The 24768-nt window shown below is 44.1% G+C and overlaps 1 protein-coding gene across 17 annotated transcripts in view; it reads left to right on the top strand.

Annotated features, from left to right (window-relative positions):
* Positions 1-24768, top strand: part of ATXN2 (ataxin 2) — a 735162-nt gene that overhangs the window by 287850 nt on the left and 422544 nt on the right. For all 17 annotated transcript variants that reach the window (XR_004540365.1, XM_033955181.1, XM_033955177.1 and 14 more), the window contains one exon: positions 17993-18084. Coding sequence is in view for 16 of the 17 variants with exons in the window: in XM_033955181.1 (XP_033811072.1) it covers positions 17993-18084 (92 nt within the window). In the remaining variant the exon portion in view is untranslated. The remainder of the gene's footprint in view (positions 1-17992; positions 18085-24768) is intronic.

Genomic DNA, 24768 nt, shown 5'->3' with positions numbered 1-24768 from the left:
AAAGAGTCCTACAGTAAGTTAGCTGTGCTATACTTTCCTGTCAACTTACAGCTTACAACTTTCTATTTCTTTCTGTCGGGTTTCTAGTGCTGACAGCGGGATTTGCATGCAGTTTAGATATCTTTTGTTTTCCGTCGTACTTTGCAGTGCAGTGTGTGGTGTTTTCACTTAAAATAATGGTGGCAGAGGCAGTTAGCAGGTGTTTGCACTGTGGGAAGCGTAGAACACCATCGGGACTGTGTACTGCCGGATGTGCAGATGCTACGGGAGAATAAGTTCTTTTACCAGCTTGCGAGTCTGTTTCCTGCACTGTTGAAGCGTGGCCGAACTTCCCATCACTCACGGTTGAATGCGCCTTGCCTCGCTGCACGCTGGCGGCTGGGAAAATTTCGGTGGCTGTTGGCGGTTCCTCTGATATTGTTTCAGATGTGGTCTCAATGCAGGAAACTGCAGGTAGTGCCAGCAGGGATAATTCAGGGCACTTTTTCACTGGAGTTTATTATGTTAATGCACAGAGCCTTTTTATTGCAGAGCTCTCAGCCTGCACATAAAATGGATTTAAATTTGCAAAATTTTTCTTTACTCCCGGCTACTACAACTATGGTGGAGTCTTAGGTAGTTAAACTTCAACAGCTGGCTCCCATGGATGAAGGGGACCCTGCATCGGACTCCCCCTTATCCCTGCCTCTTCCTGAGTATCTGGAAGAGGGAGAAATACCAGACTTGGCTTGGAGGAGGCGCTAGGTAGTGATGTAGATGATCCTACAGCGCTCCGTCTTTTTCATAGGGAAGAGCTATCCTCTCTGATTTCTAAGGCATTGCAAGGGTTAAACATCTCTCAGGAGGATCCACAGGTAACAGGATCGGCTAACCCTCTTATGGCGGGAACAAGAAAACCACCTAGGTCTTTTCTGGTTCATGAGGCCTTGCAGAAACTAATTACAGCTCAATGGGACACGCCAGAATCAGGTCTGCAGGTGACAAAAGCCATGCGACAGTTGTACTCACTAGCTCAGGACGAGCTGGAGAAGTTTAAGCTCCCAAGGGTTACCAATTAAGACTACATTGCCAGTTGAGAGTGGTATAGATCTGAAAGACATCCAGGATAGGAAGATAGAATCTTCACTTAAGATGTCCTTTGAAGTAGCAGCAGTTACATTGCAGGCAGCTGTGTGCAGTTCCTACACTGCACGGGCATGTCTACAGTGGACTCAACGCATGGCAGATAAAATGATGGAGACGGGGGTTTCTGTTCCATCTGACTTTGTAGATATGGAAACGGGTCTAGCGTATTTGGCGGATGCTTTTATATGATATTCGTACTTCTGCAAAACAAATGTCTATTTCAGTAGTTTCTCGCAGATCTATGTGGCTCCTTAACTGGACAGCTGAAGCGGCTTCCAAACTTAGTAACATAGTAATATAGTAGATGACGGCAGATAAAGACCTGAATGGTCCATCCAGTCTGCCTAACCTGATTCAATTTAAATTTTTTTATTTTTTTATTTTTAATTTTTCTTCTTAGCTATTTCTGGGCAAGAATCCAAAGCTTTACCCGGTACTGTGCTTGGGTTCCAACTGCCAAAATCTCTGTTAAGACTTACTCCAGCCCATCTACACCCTCCCAGCCATTGAAGCCCTCCCCTGCCCATCCTCCACCAAATAGCCATACACAGACACAGACCGTGCAAGTCTGCCCAGTCACTGGCCTAGTTCAATATTTAATATTATTTTCTGATTCTAAATCTTCTGTGTTCATCCCACGCGTCTTTGAACTCAGTCACAGTTTTACTCTCCACCACCTCTCTCGGGAGCGCATTCCAGACATCCACTACCCTCTCCGTAAAGTAGAATTTCCTAACATTGCCCCTAAATCTACCACCCCTCATCCTCAAATTATGTCCTTTGGTTTTACCATTTTCCTTTCTCTGGAAAAGATTTTGTTCTACGTTAATACCCTTCAAGTATTTGAACGTCTGAATCATATCTCCCCTGTCTCTCCTTTCCTCTAGGGTATACATATTCAGGGCTTCCAGTCTCTCCTCATACGTCTTCTGGCGCAAGCCTCCTATCATTTTCGTCACCCTCCTCTGGACCGCCTCAAGTCTTCTTACGTCTTTCGCCAGATACGGTCTCCAAAACTGAACACAATACTCCAAGTGGGGCCTCACCAATGACCTGTACAGGGGCATCAACACCTTCTTCCTTCTACTGACCACGCCTCTCTTTATACAGCCCAGCATCCTTCTGGCAGCAGCCACTGCCTTGTCACACTGTTTTTTTCGCCTTTAGATCTTCGGACACTATCACCCCAAGGTCCCTCTCCCCGTCCGTGCATATCAGCTTCTCTCCTCCCAGCATATACGGTTCCTTCCTAATATTAATCCCCAAATGCATTACTCTGCATTTCTTTGCATTGAATTTTAGTTGCCAGGCATTAGACCATTCCTCTAACTTTTGCAGATCCTTTTTCATATTTTTCACTCCCTCTTCGGTATCTACTCTGTTACAAATCTTGGTATCATCTGCAAAAAGGCACACTTTTCCTTCTAACCCTTCAGCAATGTCACTCACATACATAATGAACAGGATTGGCCCCAGCACCGAACCCTGAGGGACTCCACTAGTCACCTTTCCTTCCTTCGAGCGACTTCCATTAACCACCACCCTCTGGCGTCTGTCCGACAGCCAGTTTCTGACCCAGTTCACCACTTTGGGTCCTAACTTCAGCCCTTCAAGTTTGTTCAACAGCCTCTTATGAGGAACTGTATCAAAGGCTTTGCTGAAATCCAAGTAAATTACATCTAGCATATGTCCTCGATCCAGCTCTCTGGTCACCCAATCAAAAAATTCTATCAGGTTCGTTTGGCACGATTTACCTTTTGTAAAGCCATGTTGCCTCGGATCCTGTAACCCATTAGATTCAAGGAAGTACACTATCCTTTCTTTCAGCAACACTTCCATTAGGCTCACCGGCCTGTAGTTTCCTGCTTCATCCCTGTGACCACTTTTATGAATAGGGACCACATCCGCTCTCCTCCAATCCCCAGGAATCACTCCTGTCTCCAGAGATTTGTTGAACAAGTCTTTAATAGGACTCGCCAGAACCTCTCTGAGCTCCCTTAGTATCCTGGGATGGATCCCGTCTGGTCCCATCGCTTTGTCCACCTTCAGTTTTTCAAGTTGCTCATAAACACCCTCCTCCGTGAACGGCGCAGAATCTACTCCATTTTCTCGTGTAACTTTGCCAGACAATCTCGATCCTTCTCCAGGATTTTCTTCTGTGAACACAGAACAGAAGTATTTGTTTAGCACATTTGCTTTCTCCTCATCACTCTCCACATATTTGTTCCCAGCATCTTTTAGCCTAGCAATTCCATTTTTTATCTTCCTTCTTTCACTAATATATCTGAAAAACATTTTTATCTCCCTTTTTTACATTTTTAGCCATTTGTTCTTCCGCCTTTGCCTTCGCCAAACGTATCTCTCTCTTGGCTTCTTTCAGTTTCACCTTCTAGTCCTTTCCGCTCTCCTCTTCTTGGGTTTTTTTATATTTCATGAACGCCAACTCTTTCGCCTTTATTTTCTCAGCCACTAGGTTGGAGAACCATATCGGCTTCCTTTTTCTCTTGTTTTTATTGATTTTCTTCACATAAAGGTCCGTAGCCATTTTTATCGCTCCTTTCAGCTTAGACCACTGTCTTTCCACTTCTCTTATGTCCTCCCATCCTAACAGCTCTTTCTTCAGGTACTTTCCCATTGCATTAAAGTCCGTACATTTGAAATCTAGGACTTTAAGTATCGTGCGGCCGCTTTCCACTTTAGCCATTATATCAAACCAAACCGTTTGATGATCGCTACTACCCAGGTGAGCACCCACTCGAACATTAGAGATACTCTCTCCATTTGTGAGGACCAGATCCAATATCGCTTTTTCCCTTTTGGGTTCCGTCACCATTTGTCTGAGCAGAGCCTCTTGAAAGGCATCCACAATCTCCCTACTTCTTTCCGATTCCGCAGACGGAACATTCCAGTCCGCATCCGGCAGGTTGAAATCTCTCAACAGCAGAACCTCCTCTTTCCTTCCAAACTTTTGGATATCCACAATCAGATCCTTATCAATTTGCTGCGATTGAGTCGGAGGTCTATAGACTACACCCACATAGATAGAAGTTCCATCTTCTCTTTTCAAAGCAATCCATATCGCTTCTTCCTTTCCCCAGGTCCCTTGCGTTTCGGTCGCTTGGATATTGATCTTTACATAGAGAGCTACTCCTCCACCTTTATGACCATCTCTGTCCTTCCTAAAAAGATTATATCCCGGTATGTTTGCATCCCATCCATGTGATTCACTGAACCATGTCTCTGTGATAGCAACAATATCTAGATCTGCCTGTAACATCAGGGCTTGCAGATCATGAACTTTGCTGCTTAGACTGCGAGCATTTGTGGTCATCGCTTTCCAGCTATTTTTCAGCGATAATCTCCTTTTTCGTATGGATTTTTGTGTCGTTTCACTTTCCGTTGCAATACTAAGAAATGAGTTGCTGATATTGCAGCCTTTACTACTATCACATCTTTTCTTTTGCCTCAGGTGGTCTCTATAATTGTCCTTCGTACATACACCACCCCCACCTTCTAGTTTAAATGCCTAGAAAAATATTGTCTAAATTTCTCTGCAAGGTTTCTTTTTCCTGCTGTAGTAATATGTAGCTCATCAGTGCAATATAGCTTCTTGTCCTTCCATGTATTTCCCCATCCTCCTATGTACCTGAAGCCTTCTTGATGACTCCAGGCTCTGAGCCATCTATTAAAGTCCTCTGTGTTTTTCACTCTTTGCTCTCCCTTTCCATATGCAGGCAGTATTTCAGAAAAAGCTAAAGTCTTTACAAAAGGTTTCATGCCCTCACCAAGCTCCCGAAAAGCTTTCTGTGCTGCAAGTGTGGAGTTGTTGGCCAGGTCATTTGTTCCCAGATGGATAACAACATCAGTGTTAAAATTCTTAGTTTCTTCCTTAATTATAGTCAGTATTTGCCTGGAACTCCTGGTAGCTGAGGATCCTCGAAGACATTTCACTATTTTGGTCTCCTCGCCCTGTGTTCCAAGGTTAATGCCTCTGATGATGGAATCCCCCAACAGTAATAGTTTTCTGTTTTTGGCTTTTTTATTTGTACTTTTATTTGTTCTCTTGAGTTACCTTCATTGGTTCCAGTCCCACCTCCCTTCTGTTTTCTTGAGTATCGCAGTACACTAGTGGAGCGAAGGAATTCTGTAGAGGTAATATTAGTGAAGGTGGATGTTTCTGTGTTACATGTCGCAGTCTTCCTGAGCCTACTGTGACCCATTTATTCCTGGGCTGTTTTATTCTTTGAGGCAGAGGTGGTAAGTTGGTATGATTTTGTGGAGTGATGGAAGATGCTTTAATTGTATTCAATTCCTGTTTAAGTTTGCAGAGCTCCTCCTTAATACTGGCAAGTTGAAGACAGATGGGGCAAGTCTTAAGCCTCCAAATAGTATGTCTTGGAATTAAAGAACCACAGTAATTTCATAGAATAAAGGTCATCTTGATTGGTTGTGAAGTGACTTGATTTGAGTAGTCCTGATTATATGGGTCTCTATATATGAATAGTGGTCCCTGGGGTTGGTGGGACTATAAGTCTTACCCTTAGTCCTATGAAGGGAAAGGGAAAGAGAAAATAAGATTTAACAGAGGAAAGAGAAGGGTTTATTTTTTTGTGCTTTTTTTTTTTTTTAGTAAGAAATAGGGATGAGAAGAGAAATTAAGCAGATATAATGCTGAAAACCAGTGAAAAGAGCAGAATATGAAATGCTGAGTAACTTAGCTTTTAGAAGTTAACAGGGCAGACTTGTTCACATCACTGTCCCAATGATAATACAGTTAACCTTAGTAGAAAATCAGAGCCCCACCCTTCTCCTAATCAGCATTCACAGTGATGGAAAACTAGTAAGTCAGAAATGCAGGCTCTATTCCACCCTAAAACACAGGATTTTAAACAGAAATGCAGGCTCTATACCAAATCAGTGGCTACCCTAAAACACAGGATTTATAACAGGATTTTCCCTACTTTAGTCACCCTGTGCCATAGGCACCAGGATTTAATTAGAGTTAATAAAGTCTTACCCTTATTCCTATGAAGAGGAAGAGGAAATAAGATTTAACAGAGGAAAGAGAAGGGTTTAATTTTTGTGCTTTTTTTTTAGTAAGAAACAGGGATGAGAAGAGAAATTAAGCAGATATAATGCTGAAAACCAATGAAAAGAGCAGAATATGAAATGCTGAGTAACTTAGCTTTTAGAAGTTCACAGGGCAGCCTTGTTCACAGCAATGTCCCAAAGGTTCGTGAGGCTCCCTTTTAAGGGTCGTCTGTTATTTGGCGAAGATTTAGATAAGTTAGTAAAAGATTTTGGTGATACCAAAACACAGAGGTTGCCGGAGGTTAAACCTAAAGCACTTTTGAAGACCTCGTCTGCCAGACCTCGCTTCCGGGATGTTAAGAGATATAGACCTGGAAAGCCGTCCTTTCTACCCTTTTACGTTCTTTCTATAATTCTAGGCCTAGTTTTCCATAAAATAATTCCTTTCGTCCTCAAAACCCCCAGCAGCTCAGCCAGCCCGTACTCCAGCCTTACATAATCCCCAATGACAGGATATCAGCTCCCTCCCTCCGTCATAAACTTAGGGGGTTGGCTGACTTCCTTTCTAGCGGAGTGGACCAAGATAACATCCGATCAGTGGGTATTGGACATTATTTGAGAAGGTTACAAATTAGAATTTTCCTCTCCCATCACAGATTCTTTCTTGGTATCCCCTTGTACAGGGGCAGCCAAGAGAGAATCAATGCAGGTCACCCTTCAAGTTCTTCTGTATCTCAGGGCTGTGATTCCAGTTCCTCTGAAAGAAAAGAGCCAGGGAAAATATTCCATTTACTTAATAGTGCCCAAGAAGGGGAGGGGGGGGGGTCTGTCATACCAGTGCTGGATCTCAAACGTGACAACCAATTTCTCAAAGTCAGACGTTTCCGTATGGAAACTGTGCGATTGATCATTGCAGCGGGTTCAACCAGGGGAGTTCCTTATGTCTCTTGATCTCAAAGAGGCTTACTTGTATATTCCAGTATAGCCACTGCATCAGCGATAGCTTCGATTTGCGGTCCTAGGCCAGCATTATCAGTTTTGAGCGATGCCATATGGTCTAGCCACAGCGCCATGCACATTTTCAAAAGTAATGGTAGTAGTGGCAGCATTTCTTCGCAAAGAGGGGATTCGAGTACATCCTTACTTGGACGACTGGTAGATCTGCGCGTCTTCCAGACAGGAGATTTTGACAGTAACCCAAAGGGCGATCTCTCTTCGTCAATCTTTAGGGCGGGTCATCAATTTTCCGAAGAGCTCTCTTACTCCATCTCAATCATTGGATCATCTGGGAGTGAAGTTCAAAATGAAGGTGGGGAAGGTGTTTCTACCCAAAGACAGGGGGTGAGAAGTTGCAGTTCACCTACTTCTCCAGTCACCCAGTCCGAGAGTGTGGGATTATGTGCAGGTTCTGGAATCAATAGTGGTGCCCTGGGCTCGCTTACACATGAGACCATTGCAGAAGTCACTTCTCTCCCGATGGTCCCCAATGTCTCAGGATTACAATCGTCATCTACAATAGATTCCTCAAGAATCACTCAGCATGAATTGGTGGCTCAGTGAGATCAGTCTGTTCAAAGGAATGCCATTTGCAACACTGGACTGTAGCATAGTTACCACAGATGCCAGTCTGCTGGGATGGGGGGCTCAGTGCCTTCAGTCCTCAGTGTGGGGAGCATGGTCTCTGGAGGGCGCTCAATCGTTGATCAATCTTCTAGAGTTGATAGCGATCAGGCTAGTGCTTCAGGCGTTTCAACCCATGATTCAGGACCGACTGACAAGGGTCTTTTCGGACAGTGTCATGGCGGTGGCATATATCAATAGGCAGGGAGGTACACGATTATCTCAGTTGGCCAGTGAGGCAATGGTTCCTGCTTCAGTGGGCAGAAATTCATCTTCCTCTTCTCTCGGCGGCTCTCATTGCGGGCAAGCAAATGTTCAGACAGACTTTCTCAGCAGAAATCTTCTAGATTCCGGAGAATGGGAACTCTCCTTTCAGGCATTCGACCTAATAGTTCAGAGATGGGAGTCTCCCGGAGATAGATCTCATGGCCTTGTCTCAAAATGCGAAGCTTCCTCGGTTCTTCAGCAGGCGCAGGGAGAGAGAGTCGGAGGGAGTAGATGGGTTGGCTCTTTCTTGGCCTCTGGGTTGTCTCCTTTATGTGTTTCCCCCTTGGCCGATGATTGGTCGGGTCTTACATCGCATAGCTCGCTTTCAGGGCACGGTGATCCTAGTAGCTCCGGATTGGTCACGCCGACCGTGATATGCAGATCTGATGGGTCTTTCGCTGGACGACATGTTGAGATTTCTGATGACTCAAGATTTACTCACCCAGGGTCCGATCAACATGGAAAGTCAGTCCCACGTTTGTCTTACGGCCTGGCTCTTGAAAGGTCATGGTTGAGGCGTAAGGGATATTCAGAGCAGGTTATTTCAACTCTTCTTCAGGCAAAGAAGAAATTACATCTGCATCGTATGCTAGAGTCTGGAGAGTTTTAGAGTCTTGGTGTGGTGATCAGGGTATTTCGCTCTTTCACGCTTCTCTAGCTAGCATTTTTTCTTTTCTTCAGGAGGGTGTAGCCAAGGGCTTGGCGTACAGTTCTCTTAAAGTTCAAGTGGCAGCCATTGCTTGTTACAGAGGCTGCGTGGCTTGCTCTTCCCTTGCTTCTCAACCTGATGTAGTTCGGTTCCTGAAAGGTGTACAACATATTCGTCCACCTGTTAAGAAGCCCTGTCCACAGTTTTAAGGTAGTCCTTGGGGGGTTACAGAAGGCCCCATTTGAATCTTTATCCAAGGTGACTCTAAAGGATGTGACGTTGAAAGTGGTGTTTCTTGTGGTAATGGCTTCAGTCCAACGAGTTTCAGAGTTGCAGGTGTTCTGCAGAGATCCTTTTTTGCGAATTTCCAATTCAGGGGTGTAATTTTGGTCATTTCTCCCTAAGATTGTGTCAACCTTTCATGTCAACCAGTATCTCTTCCTTCTTGCTTTCCGGGAGGAAGATTGGGGAGCGCGCTTCTCTTCATTGCTTGCTCATTGCTTCATCTTAATGGTCATGACTACCCAATTATTAAATCTATCAAAATTCTGGGAGTCACACTAGAACGACATTTAACACTAGCAGAACACATGAACTTAGTGGTACAAAAATGCTTTTTTACATTGTGGAAATTAAGAACCATAAAAAAATATTTTGATTCTTTATCATTCAGACTATTGGTGCAGGCATTAGTTTTATCTATTTTAGACTATTGTAACATCTATTTAGGAGCACCCAAAAAATTCTAAGGAAATTAAGGATAATTCAGAATACAGCTGTTCGATTGATTTTTGGTTTAAAAAAGAACGACCATATTAGTCCATATTATCGTTTACTTCATTGGTTGCCTTTGGAGGCAAGAGTATTATTCATATTTTCCTGTATCTGCTTTAAGCTGATATCGGGATTGTCTCCAGCTTACCTTTTTCCTCATTTTGTGTTGCATAGACCATCAAGAGAAACTAGAAACTTCTACTTACTTGCTTATCCAAAAATTAATGGGTGTAGTTAAAAGACCTTCTTAGATAGGACCCTAGCATTTTAAGCTGGTAGGCAGAAATCTTGGTTAGGTAAATGTATTCAGCAAGCTATGTTATCCTATTGCTGTTTTTGGAAATTAATTAAGGCCTCTTTGTTCGATAAGTTTATTACTTAGTAAGTTTTATTATTGAAGTTCTATTTTATAAATATTTGTATTTTTACTGTATTATTGTATTTCGCTGATTGTCCAGCTCATTTAGTGTAAACCACCTAGAACTTTTGGTTATGGCGATATAAAAGAATAAAATTATTATTATTACATTTCCTGGATGTGCGTAGAATTCTTCTATACTATTTGCAGATTACTAATGATTTTCTTTATTTATTTTTTTTCAAATTCTTTATTCATTTTTCCATCTTACATCAAGAACACAGTTTTACATCATTTAAATCTTGTACACATCACTTGTATTTCTTCTAACATCATCTTAAAAACAAATTTATACCCTCCCCACCCACCCTTCCCACAAATATTTTAATCAAAAATATCATATAATTATTATATTCTTATCTATTGATCAAACCATTAATATAACTTTATACCCTCCCCTCTGCCCCCTATGTATGAGAGTACTTTCAGTGGATAATAGTGTCTAATCATTGGAATAATTTGTTATAATTCCCTCTTTGTATGGCAGTTGTTCTTTCCATTTTGTAAATGTGGCACAGCGAATTCCACCAGAAGGTATAGTTAAGTCTACTGTAATTTTTCCAATTACTGGTAATATGTTGTATGGCGACTCCTGTCATGATCAATAAAAGTTTATTATTGCTTGATGAAATTTGACTTTTCCTTAGCAAAGCAGCAGATGAATCCAGAGACTAGTGGGTATAGCTCACATCGACCAGCAGGTGGAGATAGAGACACTGATTAACAGTTGGCTTTAAAGCCTGGTGTTCTTCCTGTTGATTCAGTTTTGCTCTATCTCCCAGCAGGGGTGGAGCTATCTCTCTAGCTCCTGGATTCTCGGGTGCATTGGTGTTCGTGTCTACTCCTCTGTTGAGACTAGCTCTCTTCAGCAGGATAGGGGTGCCTGGCTAGGTGGTGCTGGCTTTGGGAGTTATACCTGGGCCCTCCCAGGTCCCTTCTCCACCCTCCCCTCCGGTTGATTGAGGGGTTTCCGTGGGCTCGCCGGTGGTGGTTTCTTCATTCCAGTTTACAAAAAAAAAACCCACTTCTTTACTTCCTGCTTGTGTTGAGCTGTGCCGTTTGAGCGGCGTGCAGTACACTTACCAGCTTTATCCTTGCTGCATGTGGAGAGATCGGCGTGGGTGCTGGTGAGTTGTTTCTGCTTTCTGCTTCATTTTTTTTTTGTCGTGCGCGAATGCCTGTTGGTTGAGGGCAGGGGCGGTGGCGGCGGCTTCTCCGTGTGCATTGTAAAAAAAAAAAAAAGTTTTTTTGCCGGACCGGGTGATGACGGCGGAGGCTAGTCTGCGGTGTTCTCGCTGTGGGAAGCGCACAACACCGTCGGGTTTATGCTCAGGCGGGTGTTTAGATTCACCGGCTGAGGATTCTTTTTTACAGGCGTGTAACGTCGCCATTTCCCGGGTCCGAGAGGAGCGCGCAATATCCCCTGCCCTTGAGGTTGACTCGGTCGGGCTGCAGGGCTCTCCCGAGGCTGGGGGAAGTTTGGCAGCGATCAGGGGATTGGATGTGATAGCAGCAGCGGCAACGGCTCCGCTCTCAGGCACTGACCATGTTAGTTCCATGGCATTTGGACTGGGCTCGTTCACACCGGAGTTCATTATGCTCATGAACCGGGCTTTCATGTTACAGAGCGGTCAGCCGGCTCAGCCGGTTCCTGTGAGTTTTCCGGTCCTTCCGGGGCCTTCCACCTCGGGTTTTCACGGGATTGCTGGTGCGACCGGGGATGAAATTTTTTCTCCGGTTAAATCACCAGTAATGAAGAAGCGCAGGTTCGCGTCAGCGAATGAGGGAGATCCTAGTATAGTTCCCCCTTCTTCTCTTCCTGAGTCTTTAGAGGAAGGAGAGGTTTTGGATTGGGAAGCGGAGCATCCCCCAGGTAAGGCCGCCTTTTTCATAGAGAAGAGCTCTCGTCCTTAATTTCTAAAGCTTTGCAGAGTTTAAACATCTCACAGGAAGACGCTAAGGTGTCGGGAAATCCCCTGATGGCGGGTACTCGTAGGCCAGCTAAGTCCTTTCCGATGCATGAGGCCATGCAGGAGCTTATTTCGGCACAGTGGGATACGCCGGAGGCCAGTTTAAGAGTGGCAAAGGCCATGCGGCTCTTGTATCCAGTTGACCCGACCGAACTTGAAAGGTTTAGATTGCCCAGGGTTGATGCTTTGGTGGCGGCAGTTACCAAAAGGACTACCTTGCCAGTGGATGGGGGTGTTACGCTGAGGGATGCCCAGGATAGGAAGATTGAGTCTTCTCTGAAAATGTCTTTTGAAGTGGCTGCGATTACTTTACAAGCAGCGATTTGTAGCTCTTACGCAGCGCGAGCGTGTCTCCAGTGGACTCAAGTGATGACGGATAATTTGGTAGAAGCCGGGGGTTCTGTCCCTTCGGAACTGGCTGATTTGGAGTCAGGTTTGGCTTATTTGGCAGATTCCTTATATGATATTATTTGCGCTTCTGCAAAGCAGATGTCGCTTTCGGTGGTTTCTCGCAGATCTTTATGGCTCCGTCATTGGGCAGCTGATGCGGCGTCTAAGCTGCGGCTGGTGAAACTCCCTTTTAAAGGGGGTTTTTTGTTTGGAGAGGATTTAGATAGATTAGTGAAGGATTTTGGTGATACCAAAACTCAGCGGTTACCGGAAGATAGGCCTAGGCCCCCTTTGAAATCCTCGTCGTTCAGGCCACGTTTTAGGGATGTTAGGAGATACAGGTCTGGTAAACCTTTCTTTAGATCCGCTTCTGGTTCTTTCTCGTCTTCGAGACCTAGGTTTCAGCAGAAGAGTTCCTTTCGTACGACGAAGCCTCCTTCAGCTCAACCTGCCCGTACCCCAGCGAGTCGCACTCCCCAATGACGGGGTCTTGGCCCCCTCCGCCGGTCCCTTAGGGGGTTGGCTTTCGGCCTTTTTGGCGGAGTGGGCCAAGATTACGTCGGATCAATGGGTGTTGGGGATTATTCAAGACGGCTACAAGTTAGAGTTCGCCTCTCCCGTCGCCGATTCTTTCTTGGTGTCCCCGTGCTATGGAGCGGCCAAGGGAGACGCCGTCCGCTTAACTCTTCAGGTGCTTCTGGATCTGGGGGCAGTGGTGCCGGTGCCACCGGAAGAGGTGGGCCTCGGTATTTATTCCCTTTACTTCATTGTGCCCAAAAAGGGGGGGTCGTTCAGGCCGGTGCTGGATCTCAAAGGGGTCAACAAGTTTCTCAGAGTTCGTCATTTCCGCATGGAGACGGTTCGCTCTGTTATTGCGGCAGTAAGGCCAGGAGAGTTTCTCACGTCCCTCGATCTCAAGGAGGCGTACCTCCATATTCCGATCTGGCCGCCGCATCAACGGTTTCTGCGGTTTGCAATCCTCGGCCAGCATTTTCAATTTCGGGCAATGCCCTTTGGCCTGGCAACGGCTCCCCGTACCTTTTCAAAAGTAATGGTAGTAGTGGCAGCTTTTCTGCGCAAGGAAGGGATTCGAGTACACCCTTACTTAGACGACTGGTTGATCCGGGCTTCTTCCAAACAGGAGAGTTTGTCGGTGACGCAAAGAGTAATCTCTCTCCTTCAGTTGTTGGGGTGGATCGTAAACTTTCCCAAGAGCTCTCTGTCCCCGTCCCAGACTTTGGTGCATCTGGGGGTCAGGTTCGACACTTGTCTGGGGAAGGTGTTTCTACCCCGAGATCGGGGAGAGAAATTGCAGTCTCAGATTCGGTGTCTTCTCGGGGCACCCAGACCTCGAATTTGGGATTATGTACAGGTTCTGGGCTCGATGGTGGCGACTCTAGAGGTGGTGCCCTGGGCTCGGTTCCACATGAGGCCTTTACAGAAGTCGCTTCTTTCTCGTTGGTCCCTGGCATCTCTGGACTACAATCTGCGTCTCCCGTGGAGTCCTCGGGCGGCTCGCAGCATGTTCTGGTGGCTACGCGAGTTTCATCTTTTCCGGGGCATGCCGCTAGCGACGCCGGAATGGGTCGTGATTATGACGGATGCGAGTCTTCTGGGCTGGGGGGCTCAGTGCCTGCAAGCCTCAGTACAGGAGGTGTGGGCCTCGGAGGAGGCCCAGTGTTCAATCAATTTATTAGAGCTGAGAGCTATCAGGCGTGCGCTTCGGGCATTTCAGTCCCTCATTCAGGACCGTCCGACCAGGGTTTTTTCGGACAGTGTCACGGCGGTGGCATATATAAATCGTCAGGGGGGTACCCGGAGTCCTCGGTTAGCCGAAGAAGCAATGTTGCTGTTTCGGTGGGCGGAGGTGCATGTTCCTCTGCTGTCAGCGGCTCACATTGCGGGTCACGAAAATGTTCAAGCAGACTTCCTCAGCAGAAATCTTCTCGATCCAGGCGAATGGGAGCTGTCTCCTCGGGCGTTCGATCTGCTGGTCCTTCGGTGGGGGCTTCCAGCGATGGATCTCATGGCCTCGTCCCGCAATGCAAAGCTGCCTCGGTTCTTCAGCAGACGCAAGGAGAGAGGCTCGGAGGGGGTGGACGCATTAGCTCTCCCGTGGCCTCCGAATTCCCTTCTGTATGTATTTCCTCCCTGGCCGATGATAGGCCGAGTATTGCATCGCATATCTCTCTTTCAGGGCAGGGTGATCCTGGTGGCTCCGGATTGGCCGCGTCGGCCATGGTACGCGGATCTAATTCAACTTTCAGCAGGCGAGAGGTTAACGTTCCAGGTAACTCAGGACTTACTGACGCAGGGTCCAATCGCTATCGAAAATCCGGCCCAATTTGGTCTTACGGCTTGGCTATTGAACGGTCGCGGCTGAGAAAGCGGGGCTATTCGGAACAAGTAATTTCCACTCTACTTCAAGCTAAAAAGCTTTCTACTTCTGCCTCCTATGCTAGAGTCTGGAAAATTTTTGAGTCATGGTGCGGAAGGCAGGGTATTGCGCCCTTTCAGGCTTCTCTATCGGCTATTCTGTCGTTTCTACAGGAGGGCGTATCTAAAGGGTTAGCCTATAACTCTCTGAAGGTTCAGGTGGCGGCCATTGCCTGTTATAGGGGCCAGGTGTCTCGCTCGACTCTCGCATCGCAGCCTGACGTGGTTCGATTCCTCAAGGGGGTTCACCATATCCGGCCGCCGGTGAAGCGTACATGTCCGGCATGGAATCTTAAACTTGTCCTGGGGAAATTGAAGGCGGCTCCGTTTGAGCCACTGGCTGCGGCGACGTTGAAAGATATCACGTTGAAAACAGTATTTTTGGTAGCTTTGGCTTCGGCAAGACGGGTGTTGGAACTGCAGGCGCTGTCTTGCAGGGGAGCCTTTTTTGCGTATTTCGGATGCTGGAGTGTCTGTGCGGACAGTGCCGTCCTTCCTTCCTAAGGTGATTTCTTCGTTCCATATGAACCAGAGTTTATTCCTTCCGTCCTTTAGGAAAGAGGATTGGGGAAAACAATTCTCGTCTTTGCGTCTATTAGATGTTCGCCGCATGGTTCTACATTATTTGGGGGTGACTAACGACTTTCGTCGCTCGGATCACCTGTTTGTGTTATTCGCGGGGAAGAACAAAGGGATGGCTGCGTCCAAAACTTCCATTGCTCGTTGGGTCAAAGAGACAATTGCGTCGGCTTATTTGTTGTCGGGGAAACAAGTACTGGAGCAACTTCGTGCTCATTCAACTCGAGCTCTGGCCACGTCTTGGGCAGAGTCCGGTGGTCTGGCGTTGGAGGAAATTTGCCGGGCGGCTACTTGGTCGTCTGGAAATACCTTTTCGAAACATTACCGTTTGGATGTGGCGGCCCGTGCGGAGGCTAGTTTTGGCGCTTCGGTGATTGCGGAGGCGGCATTGGCTTCCCACCCAGTTTGAATTGGCTTTGCTACATCCCACTAGTCTCTGGATTCATCTGCTGCTTTGCTAAGGAAGGTAAAATTATGTTCTTACCTGATAATTTTCTTTCCTTTATAAGCAGCAGATGAATCCAGAGCCCCACCCCAGTGGCCTTTCTATCGGTATGTTAATTTGCATATTTCAGTTGGGGTAATGTTGGTAATTGTATGGTTGCATTTCTAAATTACACATGTATTACTGGAATGAAGTTTTGAAGAGGCTCATTCTCCTGTCTCAGGATGCTTGGGCAAAGGCATAACTGAATCAACAGGAAGAACACCAGGCTTTAAAGCCAACTGTTAATCAGTGTCTCTATCTCCACCTGCTGGTCGATGTGAGCTATACCCACTAGTCTCTGGATTCATCTGCTGCTTATAAAGGAAAGAAAATTATCAGGTAAGAACATAATTTTACCTTTGTTCTCATTGACATACCGAATATTATTGTATCATGTGATAATGCTACATAGTTTTCTAATAAACAATTAATTTGAGACCAAATTGATTTCCAAAATGCCATGATACAGGGACAATAGAATATTAAATGATCTAAAGTCCCTGCTTCCAGATTACAATGCCAGCATCTATTAGAGCTATCTAACTTTTGTAATCTAACTGGGGTCCAAAATGCTCTATGTAAAAGAAAAAACCAAGTTTGTCTGATAGATGCAGACATCGTAGATCTCATTCTCCAAGACCCAAAATTCGTATACCTGCAGTCATCCAATGCTTCCAGATGACCTTAAATCTGCCAATTTGAATCTTGGAGTTTAACCATATAGATTGATTTGTTGATTTATGGATTGGAATAGGCGTTAAATTACTAACATATCGGAGAATTTTCCATGTATCCATAAATATTCTGTTTTCTAATGATTACTAATGATTTTCGACGTTTGGATCACCTCTTTGTTTTATTTGTGGCACGCAACAATGGTATGGCAGCATCCAAAGCTTCCATCACTTGATGGGTCAAAGAGACCATTGTTTCCACTTACCTGATAGCAGGGAAGTGGTTGCCGGAAGAATTTCATGTTCATTCAACCAAAGCGATGGCTACTTCCTGGGCTGAGTCCAGAGGTTTTTCCTTGGAGGAGATTTGTCGTGTGGCTACTTAAGCATTATCGCTTAAATGTGGCAGAGCGTGCGGAGAATGCTTTTGGGGCTTCGGTCATTGCAGAGGCGGCGTTCCCTTCCCACCCAGATTGAGAATTGCTTTGCTATATCCCACTAGTCTCTGGATTCATCTGCTGTTGTTGCTAAGGAAGGAAAAATTATGTTCTTATCTGTTAACTTTCTTTCCTGTAGACACAGCAGATGAATCCAGAGCCCCACCCTTTCTGGATATTGTCTGTCAGTTTCTCTTTTGCAAGTTTAAGAAGTTTTGTTATTGTTGGTAGTTGGAATTTGTTATTGGAAAGAAGTTTTTTACATGCTCAACATATACTAGTTCCGGATGCTTGGGCAAAGAGTAATACTGAAGATACAGGAGGAATGCCAACCAAAAGGACCACATGTTAATCAGTTTCTCTGTCTCCACCTGCTGGTAGATGTTTGCTATCCCACTAGTCTCTGGATTCATCTGCTGCATCTAAAGGAAAGAAAATTAACAGGTAAGAACATAATTTTTCCCTACTGCCTTCTCTGCCCACTGTGGAATATTTAATGGACTCACTACCATACATACCACTACTTCCTTCTCTGCTCACTGTGGAATATTTAATGGACTCACTACCATGCATACCACTACTGCCTTCTCTGCCCACTGTGGAATATTTAATGGCCTCGCTACCATGCGTACCACTACTGCCTTCTCTGCCCACTATGGACTATTTAATGGACTCACTACCATGTATACCACTACTGCCTTCTCTGCCCACTATGGACTATTTAATGGACTCACTACCATGTATACCACTACTGCCTTCTCTGCCCACTGTGGAATATTTAATGGACTCACTACCATGCATAGTAATGCAATTTGGAGCTATGTCTTCTGCGAGAGTTAACATTCACACTCAATCCCTTTGTGCATTTCTTAGCCATTTAACGTGCATGTACAGCCCCGTGACTAGGTTTGTTTCAGCTTTCTGCATCAACGTTCAAATTTGTATCTGAGACCATCGAGGTTTAAGTGTCTTGCCGGAGATCTCAAGGAGTGGCAGTACTCCTCCATTCTGAATGCAAGACATCAGAATGACACTTTAACTTGAACTGTTACAGGTTTGGTTTGCCTCAGATTTTCAAACTGTTTAACAAAAATGTTTGGATTTTGTTTTCTTTTTTTGTTTGTTTGTTTCCTAGTCTAATGGATGGGATCCTAATGACATGTTTCGTTATAATGAAGAAAATTATGGTGTTGTATCAACATATGACAGCAGCCTCTCGTCTTATACGTAAGTTTTGAAAACTTTTTCCTTTAACATTTCTCATAATTTTAGTTTGTAAGCGTGAAAAGCTCTAGAATGTTTTAGCTGTTTGCATTACTGGTATATTATACCTGATAGTCCGCAAGTTTTATTAACAGACAGCTAAAAGTGCTTTATAGGATATGATTCACTAAATTTTATTATCATAATTACAGAATGGAAGAAAAACTTTAGTATAAAGATGGTGCTTGAAAGTAAATTTAGCTAAAAGAAGTAAGAATCTTTCAAGTATTTTGATGACATTGCATACCATAAGAATGAGTGACAATTAATGACACTATATACTGGAAGGATAGCGACTGAAGCTTCCACCTTAACACTTATTTAATGAGTATGTTTATTCATTGATTGTCTATGAAGACTATACCGTGTTTCCCCAAAAATAAGCCCTAGTTGGATCGACCCCCAAAACACCTCCCGAATGTCCCCGACACTCACCAATTTGCCGGTGGCAGCGCTTTCTCCCACCCCCTTTTGTGCAGCATCTTTCTTCCCCTCTCACCCATCCCCTTGCGCAGCATCTTTTTATCCCTCCTTCCCGTCCCCCGCATCAGAACCCCGACGACCCTCCCACTGTGAGGCCGACATACCTCCGTTCCAAACAGCAACGGCAGCATTAAATAGGCTGCTTTGCGGCCTTCTCAGCCAAGGCCTTCCCTCTGCCGCATCAGTGATGTCATCAGTGACGTGGTATGGGGAAGGCCGTGAAGCAACCTGTTTAGCGCTGCCACCGCTGCTTTTTAGAATGGAAGTTTGTCAGCCTTGCGGTGGGAGGGTCGTCAGGGGTTTTGCTGAATGGGGGTATGGGAGGGAGAGATGGAAAGAGGCGCAGGGGGATGGGTTGGCGGGGTCATCGGGGTTCTGCTACATGGGTGGAATGGCTTCATATTATCTGTTCCACAAAGATCTCAAGACTTTTTTATTTCAGAAATGTTATGACATCTGAAATTCAGTTTGTTTAAGGGAGATCTTTAATTTGTTTATTTGTTAACCATTTGAAGTGCTATTTTATAGGGAAGATGTGGCATACAAGAACAGTGCTTAGATTAGATTAGATCTATGTTATTAGATCAATGAAATTGCTTTCGGGGTTCTGCTGCTTGAGGCGGATGGGAATGAGGGATAGAGAGATGCTGCACAAGAGGATGGGTGAGGGAATCGTACACACACACAAAAAAAAAAGACATCCCCCGAAAATAAGCCCTAGTGCGTTTTTTGGACCCAAAATTAATATGACAGTGTCTTATTTTTTGGGAAACATGGTAATATATTATTCTTAGATAAGCAGGCAGCATAGTCTCATATGTGGGTGATGTCATCCACAGAGTCTAGTACGGACAGTGGTAAAAGTGTTTATCCTTAGACAAGGAGGCAGCACATTCTCACAAATGGGTGACGTCATTCACGGAGCCAAGGTAGAGACAGTGAAATTCTTTTTACGTTTCTACTTTTCAAAAGAAAATTGTAGAGAGAAGAACTTGAAAAAGTTTGTAAAAAATATAAGTGGGAAGGCAACTCGACGGAGAAACAAGAGATACGTCGTCTTCACTCTGCGGAAAACAAAAAACTGACGACCTCGTGACCTGGCGATGGGTGGGAAGGCACTCGCGCATCCGCAGTCTAAAAAGCTTGCTAAAGCTTAAAGTGAACACTCTATGAACTTTCTTCAAACTTTGTTCGCAGTTCAGCAGCCTTCACAATTCCATCCTTACTTTCTGCATTGATCATCAATGGATTTTTGACCTTGTTTCTACTCTACCCCGGTTCTCCCTCTTTGACTGTATCTGACTTTGGGGCTATAGATTTCCAGAAGATAAACACTATTGATTAATGTCAAAGTTTTTCTTCTTTTGTTTCTTTCTTTTGACATATAGGTCTGGAGTCGGACTTCCAGTGACTGGGACTTGCCGGTACCAGTAGACATCGATACCTCCATCTACTTGCATTGGTGGCATTTTATCATCGACTCTAGTTGATGCATGCCTTTCTGTACTGATGTTTATTCCATACCTTCATCGGTGGCATATTAGCATCAAGTCTATTTGATTCATGCCTTCTGTACCGATGTTCCAACCATGTTAATCTTCCCTATACTTCAGTGCGTTGTTTGAACGCCACGGCCATCTTTGATGGCCAGCGGCAGAGCAAGTTAGGCAAAGATGAACTTAGGTAAGAAGCTCCGTTATGAAAACTTGTAAACACGGAGTGTAAATGAACTTGTCACATACTAATTGTATGTTTATTTATATTTTTTCTTCTACTTTGCAGTTTTCCCCGTCCTTGATAAAGTTAAGCAAAACGTGTTGGCAAGGGGATAAAACTGCTCAAAAGCTAAGTTATTCAACCTATTTAATCTATGTATTGAAAACTATAATAAAATATATAAAAAGTATAGAACAATATTCATAAAATGCAGACAATTAGAAAGGTCATGGAAAAAACAAAAACACAACCACATCAAAGATGAATGGAAAATCCTAATCAAACAATACAATACCAAACTGAAGGAAAAACGAAAAAACTACTACTCCAAACTCATCAGCACCGAAAAACCAGACACAAGAATACTTTTTGACATCTTAAGAAATCTCACCGATACCAAACCATTTCTCGCCACCCAAGGAAACCAAACTCCCACAGCCACCCAATTAGCGGATCACTTCAAACACAAAATCATCACAACCAGATCCACATTCAACAATTCAAGAATCAACATAGAAGAAATACGAATCAATCCCAAAACAGATGAAGCAATCCCAGCAGACAGGATATGGACAAACTTCCCAAAGATACAATGGTCAGACTTGAACAGGCTTTACAAAAAATACAGCAAATCCTCATGTGACTTGAACAACTGTCCCTCATACTTACTAGCAACAGCTTCCACCAAATTTAAAGCTAGCCTCACACTATGGCTTCAAACAACACTAAGTGAAGGTCATTTCCCACCGGAATTAGGAGAAATCATAATTACACCTATCCTAAAAGATCCCAAAGGTCCTATAGATAATCCTGCAAACTATAGACCAATCGCTTCAATCCCTCTATACATTAAAATAACAGAAGGCCTTGTCGCACAACACCTCTCCAACTACCTTGAAGACCATCACATACTACATCCATCACAATCTGGATTCAGATCCAACCATAGCACAGAAACTCTACTGGTATCACTATTAGACATTGCCCGACAACACCTCAGCAAAGGAAACAAGCTGCTTCTCATTCAACTCGATCTTTCTGCGGCATTCGACCTAGTTGACCATCACACACTACTCCAGATATTAGACGCAATAGGAATCTCAGGTAATGTTCACAAATGGTTCCAAAGCTTCCTCAAAACACGAACATACAAAGTCAAATCAAAAGAGCACATATCCGACCCATGGTCAAACCCATGTGGAGTACTACAAGGATCACCATTATCACCCATATTATTTAACCTCTTCATAGCATCCCTAGGCATAACCCTAGACGCCCTAAACACAGTATCATTCAGCTACGCAGATGATATAACTATCCTCCTCCCCTTTAATATTCAAGACCCCTTATCCACAAACCACCTGAAAATGATAATGGAAACGGTAGAAAAATGGATGTCAAGTCATAAACTAAAACTGAACTCGGAAAAAACTAAATTCCTACTACTGGAAAGGGAAAAAAAACCATCTCTCACAGAACTAGAAGTAAATACAATCAAGTACCCAATGCAAAGCACACTCAAAATCCTGGGAATCCTACTAGACAGAAATTGCACAATGCAGTCTCAAATCCACAAAATCATCCAAAGAGCATTCTTCACAATACGTAACCTAAGAAAAATAAGAAAATTCTTCAACAAAGATCAATACAAGATATTAGTACAATCCCTAGTACTGAGTATTGTAGATTACTGTAACAGCCTATACCTATCATGCCCAAATTACATGATAAAACAAATACAGACAGTTCAGAACACAGCCCTCAGAATCATCTACTCACTAGGCAAATATGACCACATCACCAAAGCATACCTAGACTCACACTGGCTACCAATAAAAGCAAGATCCCAGTTCAAATTCTACTGTCTACTATACAAAGTAATACATGGAACAGCACCCAGCTACCTAAACAACAGACTACACCGTAACCTCTCACACAGATTAAGGAGAACCCAGAGCCTATTCACTCACCCCCCTCTCAAAGGAACACGACGAAAGAAACTATATGACAGCCTTTTAGCGACACAGGCAGCAAAGATCGATACTACCATCACCAATCTACTGACCAAATCAATAGACATTAAAGCATTCCGAAAAGAAATCAAAACTCATCTCTTCAAAAAAACACTTCCCATCATCATAACCTCACAAAAGTATTAGAAAATGCTCTCATGACTACCCAAACACCACCACCAGCAACACCCGAATCCGGACAGTATTATCTCTACTCGTCTAAACAACAGAATCCGGACAATATTATCTCTATTCGTCTAAACAACCTATCACTATCTACTATCTACTACCAATTTATCCTGGAAAAGTCCAGAACAACAATTGTAACTTAACGCATTCTTGATTATATGTACTGCAATGCTACTGGAAATGTCCAGTCTTCTAACTTGTAATCCGCTTAGAACCGCAAGGCACAAGCGGAATAGAAATCACTAATGTAATGTAATGTAATAAAAAATATGATAGTATTAGAAATGCTGTGCCGGGAATAATGAGGAACTTTACCACAGTGAGTTATGCTACACAGGTGGAGGTCTGAAATCCTTAAAGGCATTAGCATGTATGTGTGTGATAGTCAGTGAACTTAACGCTATCTGAAGTGGTGGTTTGGCACTTTAACCAATCATGTCGATGCAGGTGTATTGCAGTGACGTCAATCCTATCTATGTGCATCGGTGACATATTAGCATCGACTCCAGTTGATGCATGCCTTTCGGTACCGATGTTTTAATGACGTCGACGCAGATGGATACTGCCTTTCCAATTAAGCATCAAGTCCATTTGATGCATGGCTTTCTGGATGATACAGGTTGTCATTTCTGAAGCATACCACCTTTTCAGGCACTCATGCTTCGATGCCTGTACCACTTGATGTTACGTGGTCATGGTGCCTCCTCTTCATTGATGAACAACAGTGCGGGTTATTGGTTGAAGAATAGAGCCTCCTCTTTATATATTGATCTGCATCGGTACCGATCCATACTAAACATAGCATATTCAACGGCAGTACTTTCTCCAGGTTCTTCTTACATCGTAGCATCAATGATTATCAAACCTGTATGTGATATTGCGTTGCATGTAGCAGTTTTTCTTCAATACTACTGTGTCTACATTGATGGTACCTCTCTGGGATACATTGTTGAGATTAACTCCACATCGCTACCATTGTCTCCTATGCAGGTTATGTCTACTTTAGGGCGTACTGTATATCCTTGTTGAGGTCTTTTACCCCTTGACACCCTGCGATACCGTTGCTACCAGCTGAGTCTCAGGTATCAGTGCAAGATATCCCTGTGGCACCATTGATACCCACTCAGTCGTAGGTATCAGTGTGGGACATAGATTCCAGTGTCAATGACTTTATGCACTGGACAGAGTATTCATCAGAGGGGTACCGAAGACATCGGTTCCATATATCGAAGCATTGAGCATTATTGGAGCCTCATCATCTGTCTGCACTTCAGAAATGTTCAGGTTCACAATAAATCTTTGACTGCGCATCCTCTTGTTTCCTGGTTTAAGAAAGGATTTTTCAATATCAACCCACCTTTCCAACTGGCTCCAGTTGTTTGGGATATTAATGATGTTCTCATCAGTTTGATGAATCCTTCATTTGAGCCAATGTTTTGTACTCATCTTAACTATCTTATTTGGAAAGTGGTATTCATCTCCACCTTGTGTGAGTGATTTCAAGTTTCTTAATTTCCAGCAGTTTTGTACTTATCTTCCTATGGACTCTGCTGTGCAAACTCGCATGAGAACTCATGGACTCTGCTGTGCAAACTTGCGTGAGAACTGAAATTCATGTTAATAACATTTATTTATTTATTTATTCATTCAATTTTCTATACCGTTCTCCCAGAACGGTTTACATTAGTTTATTCAGGTACTCAAGCATTTTTCCCTATCTGTCCTGGTGGGCCCACAATCTGTCTAATGTACCTGGGGCAGTGGGGGGTTTAAGTGACTTGCCCAGAGTCACAAGGATCAGTGTGGGTTTGAACCTACAACCCCAGGGTGCTGAGGCTGTAGCTTTAACCACTGTGCCACACACTCTCCCTCCCCCACATCGCTGTTATCTTGGAGCATCAGTATAAGTCCAAAAGAGGACTCGATCATACAAAGACTAGTGGGGGAATCTAACATGAGTGTAAATCCTGATGCCTTACCATGGTTTTAAACAAACAGTGTAATGGACACTGCCTGATTTTGTTTTATCCTCTGACCAGGATTAACTAGCTTCGATCCACGTTGAAACTACCAAACTGAGGTCGTGTTCAGATCTGTTGCCATCATTGGGAACTCATCACCTCCGATCTCTGGGTTATAAAAATCATTTGGGAGGGTTGCTCTCTTCATTTCATCGCCATCCCTCCGGATTATCCTCCAAGAGAGTCTGCTTTCAACCCTCGCCAATCCTCTCTTCTTCAGGAGGTTC

Source organism: Geotrypetes seraphini, chromosome 8 (assembly GCF_902459505.1).
Source record: "Geotrypetes seraphini chromosome 8, aGeoSer1.1, whole genome shotgun sequence".
Taxonomy (NCBI): domain Eukaryota; kingdom Metazoa; phylum Chordata; class Amphibia; order Gymnophiona; family Dermophiidae; genus Geotrypetes; species Geotrypetes seraphini.
The sequence above is the reverse complement of the archived record's forward strand: the minus strand, read 5'-3'. Positions and strand labels throughout refer to the sequence as shown.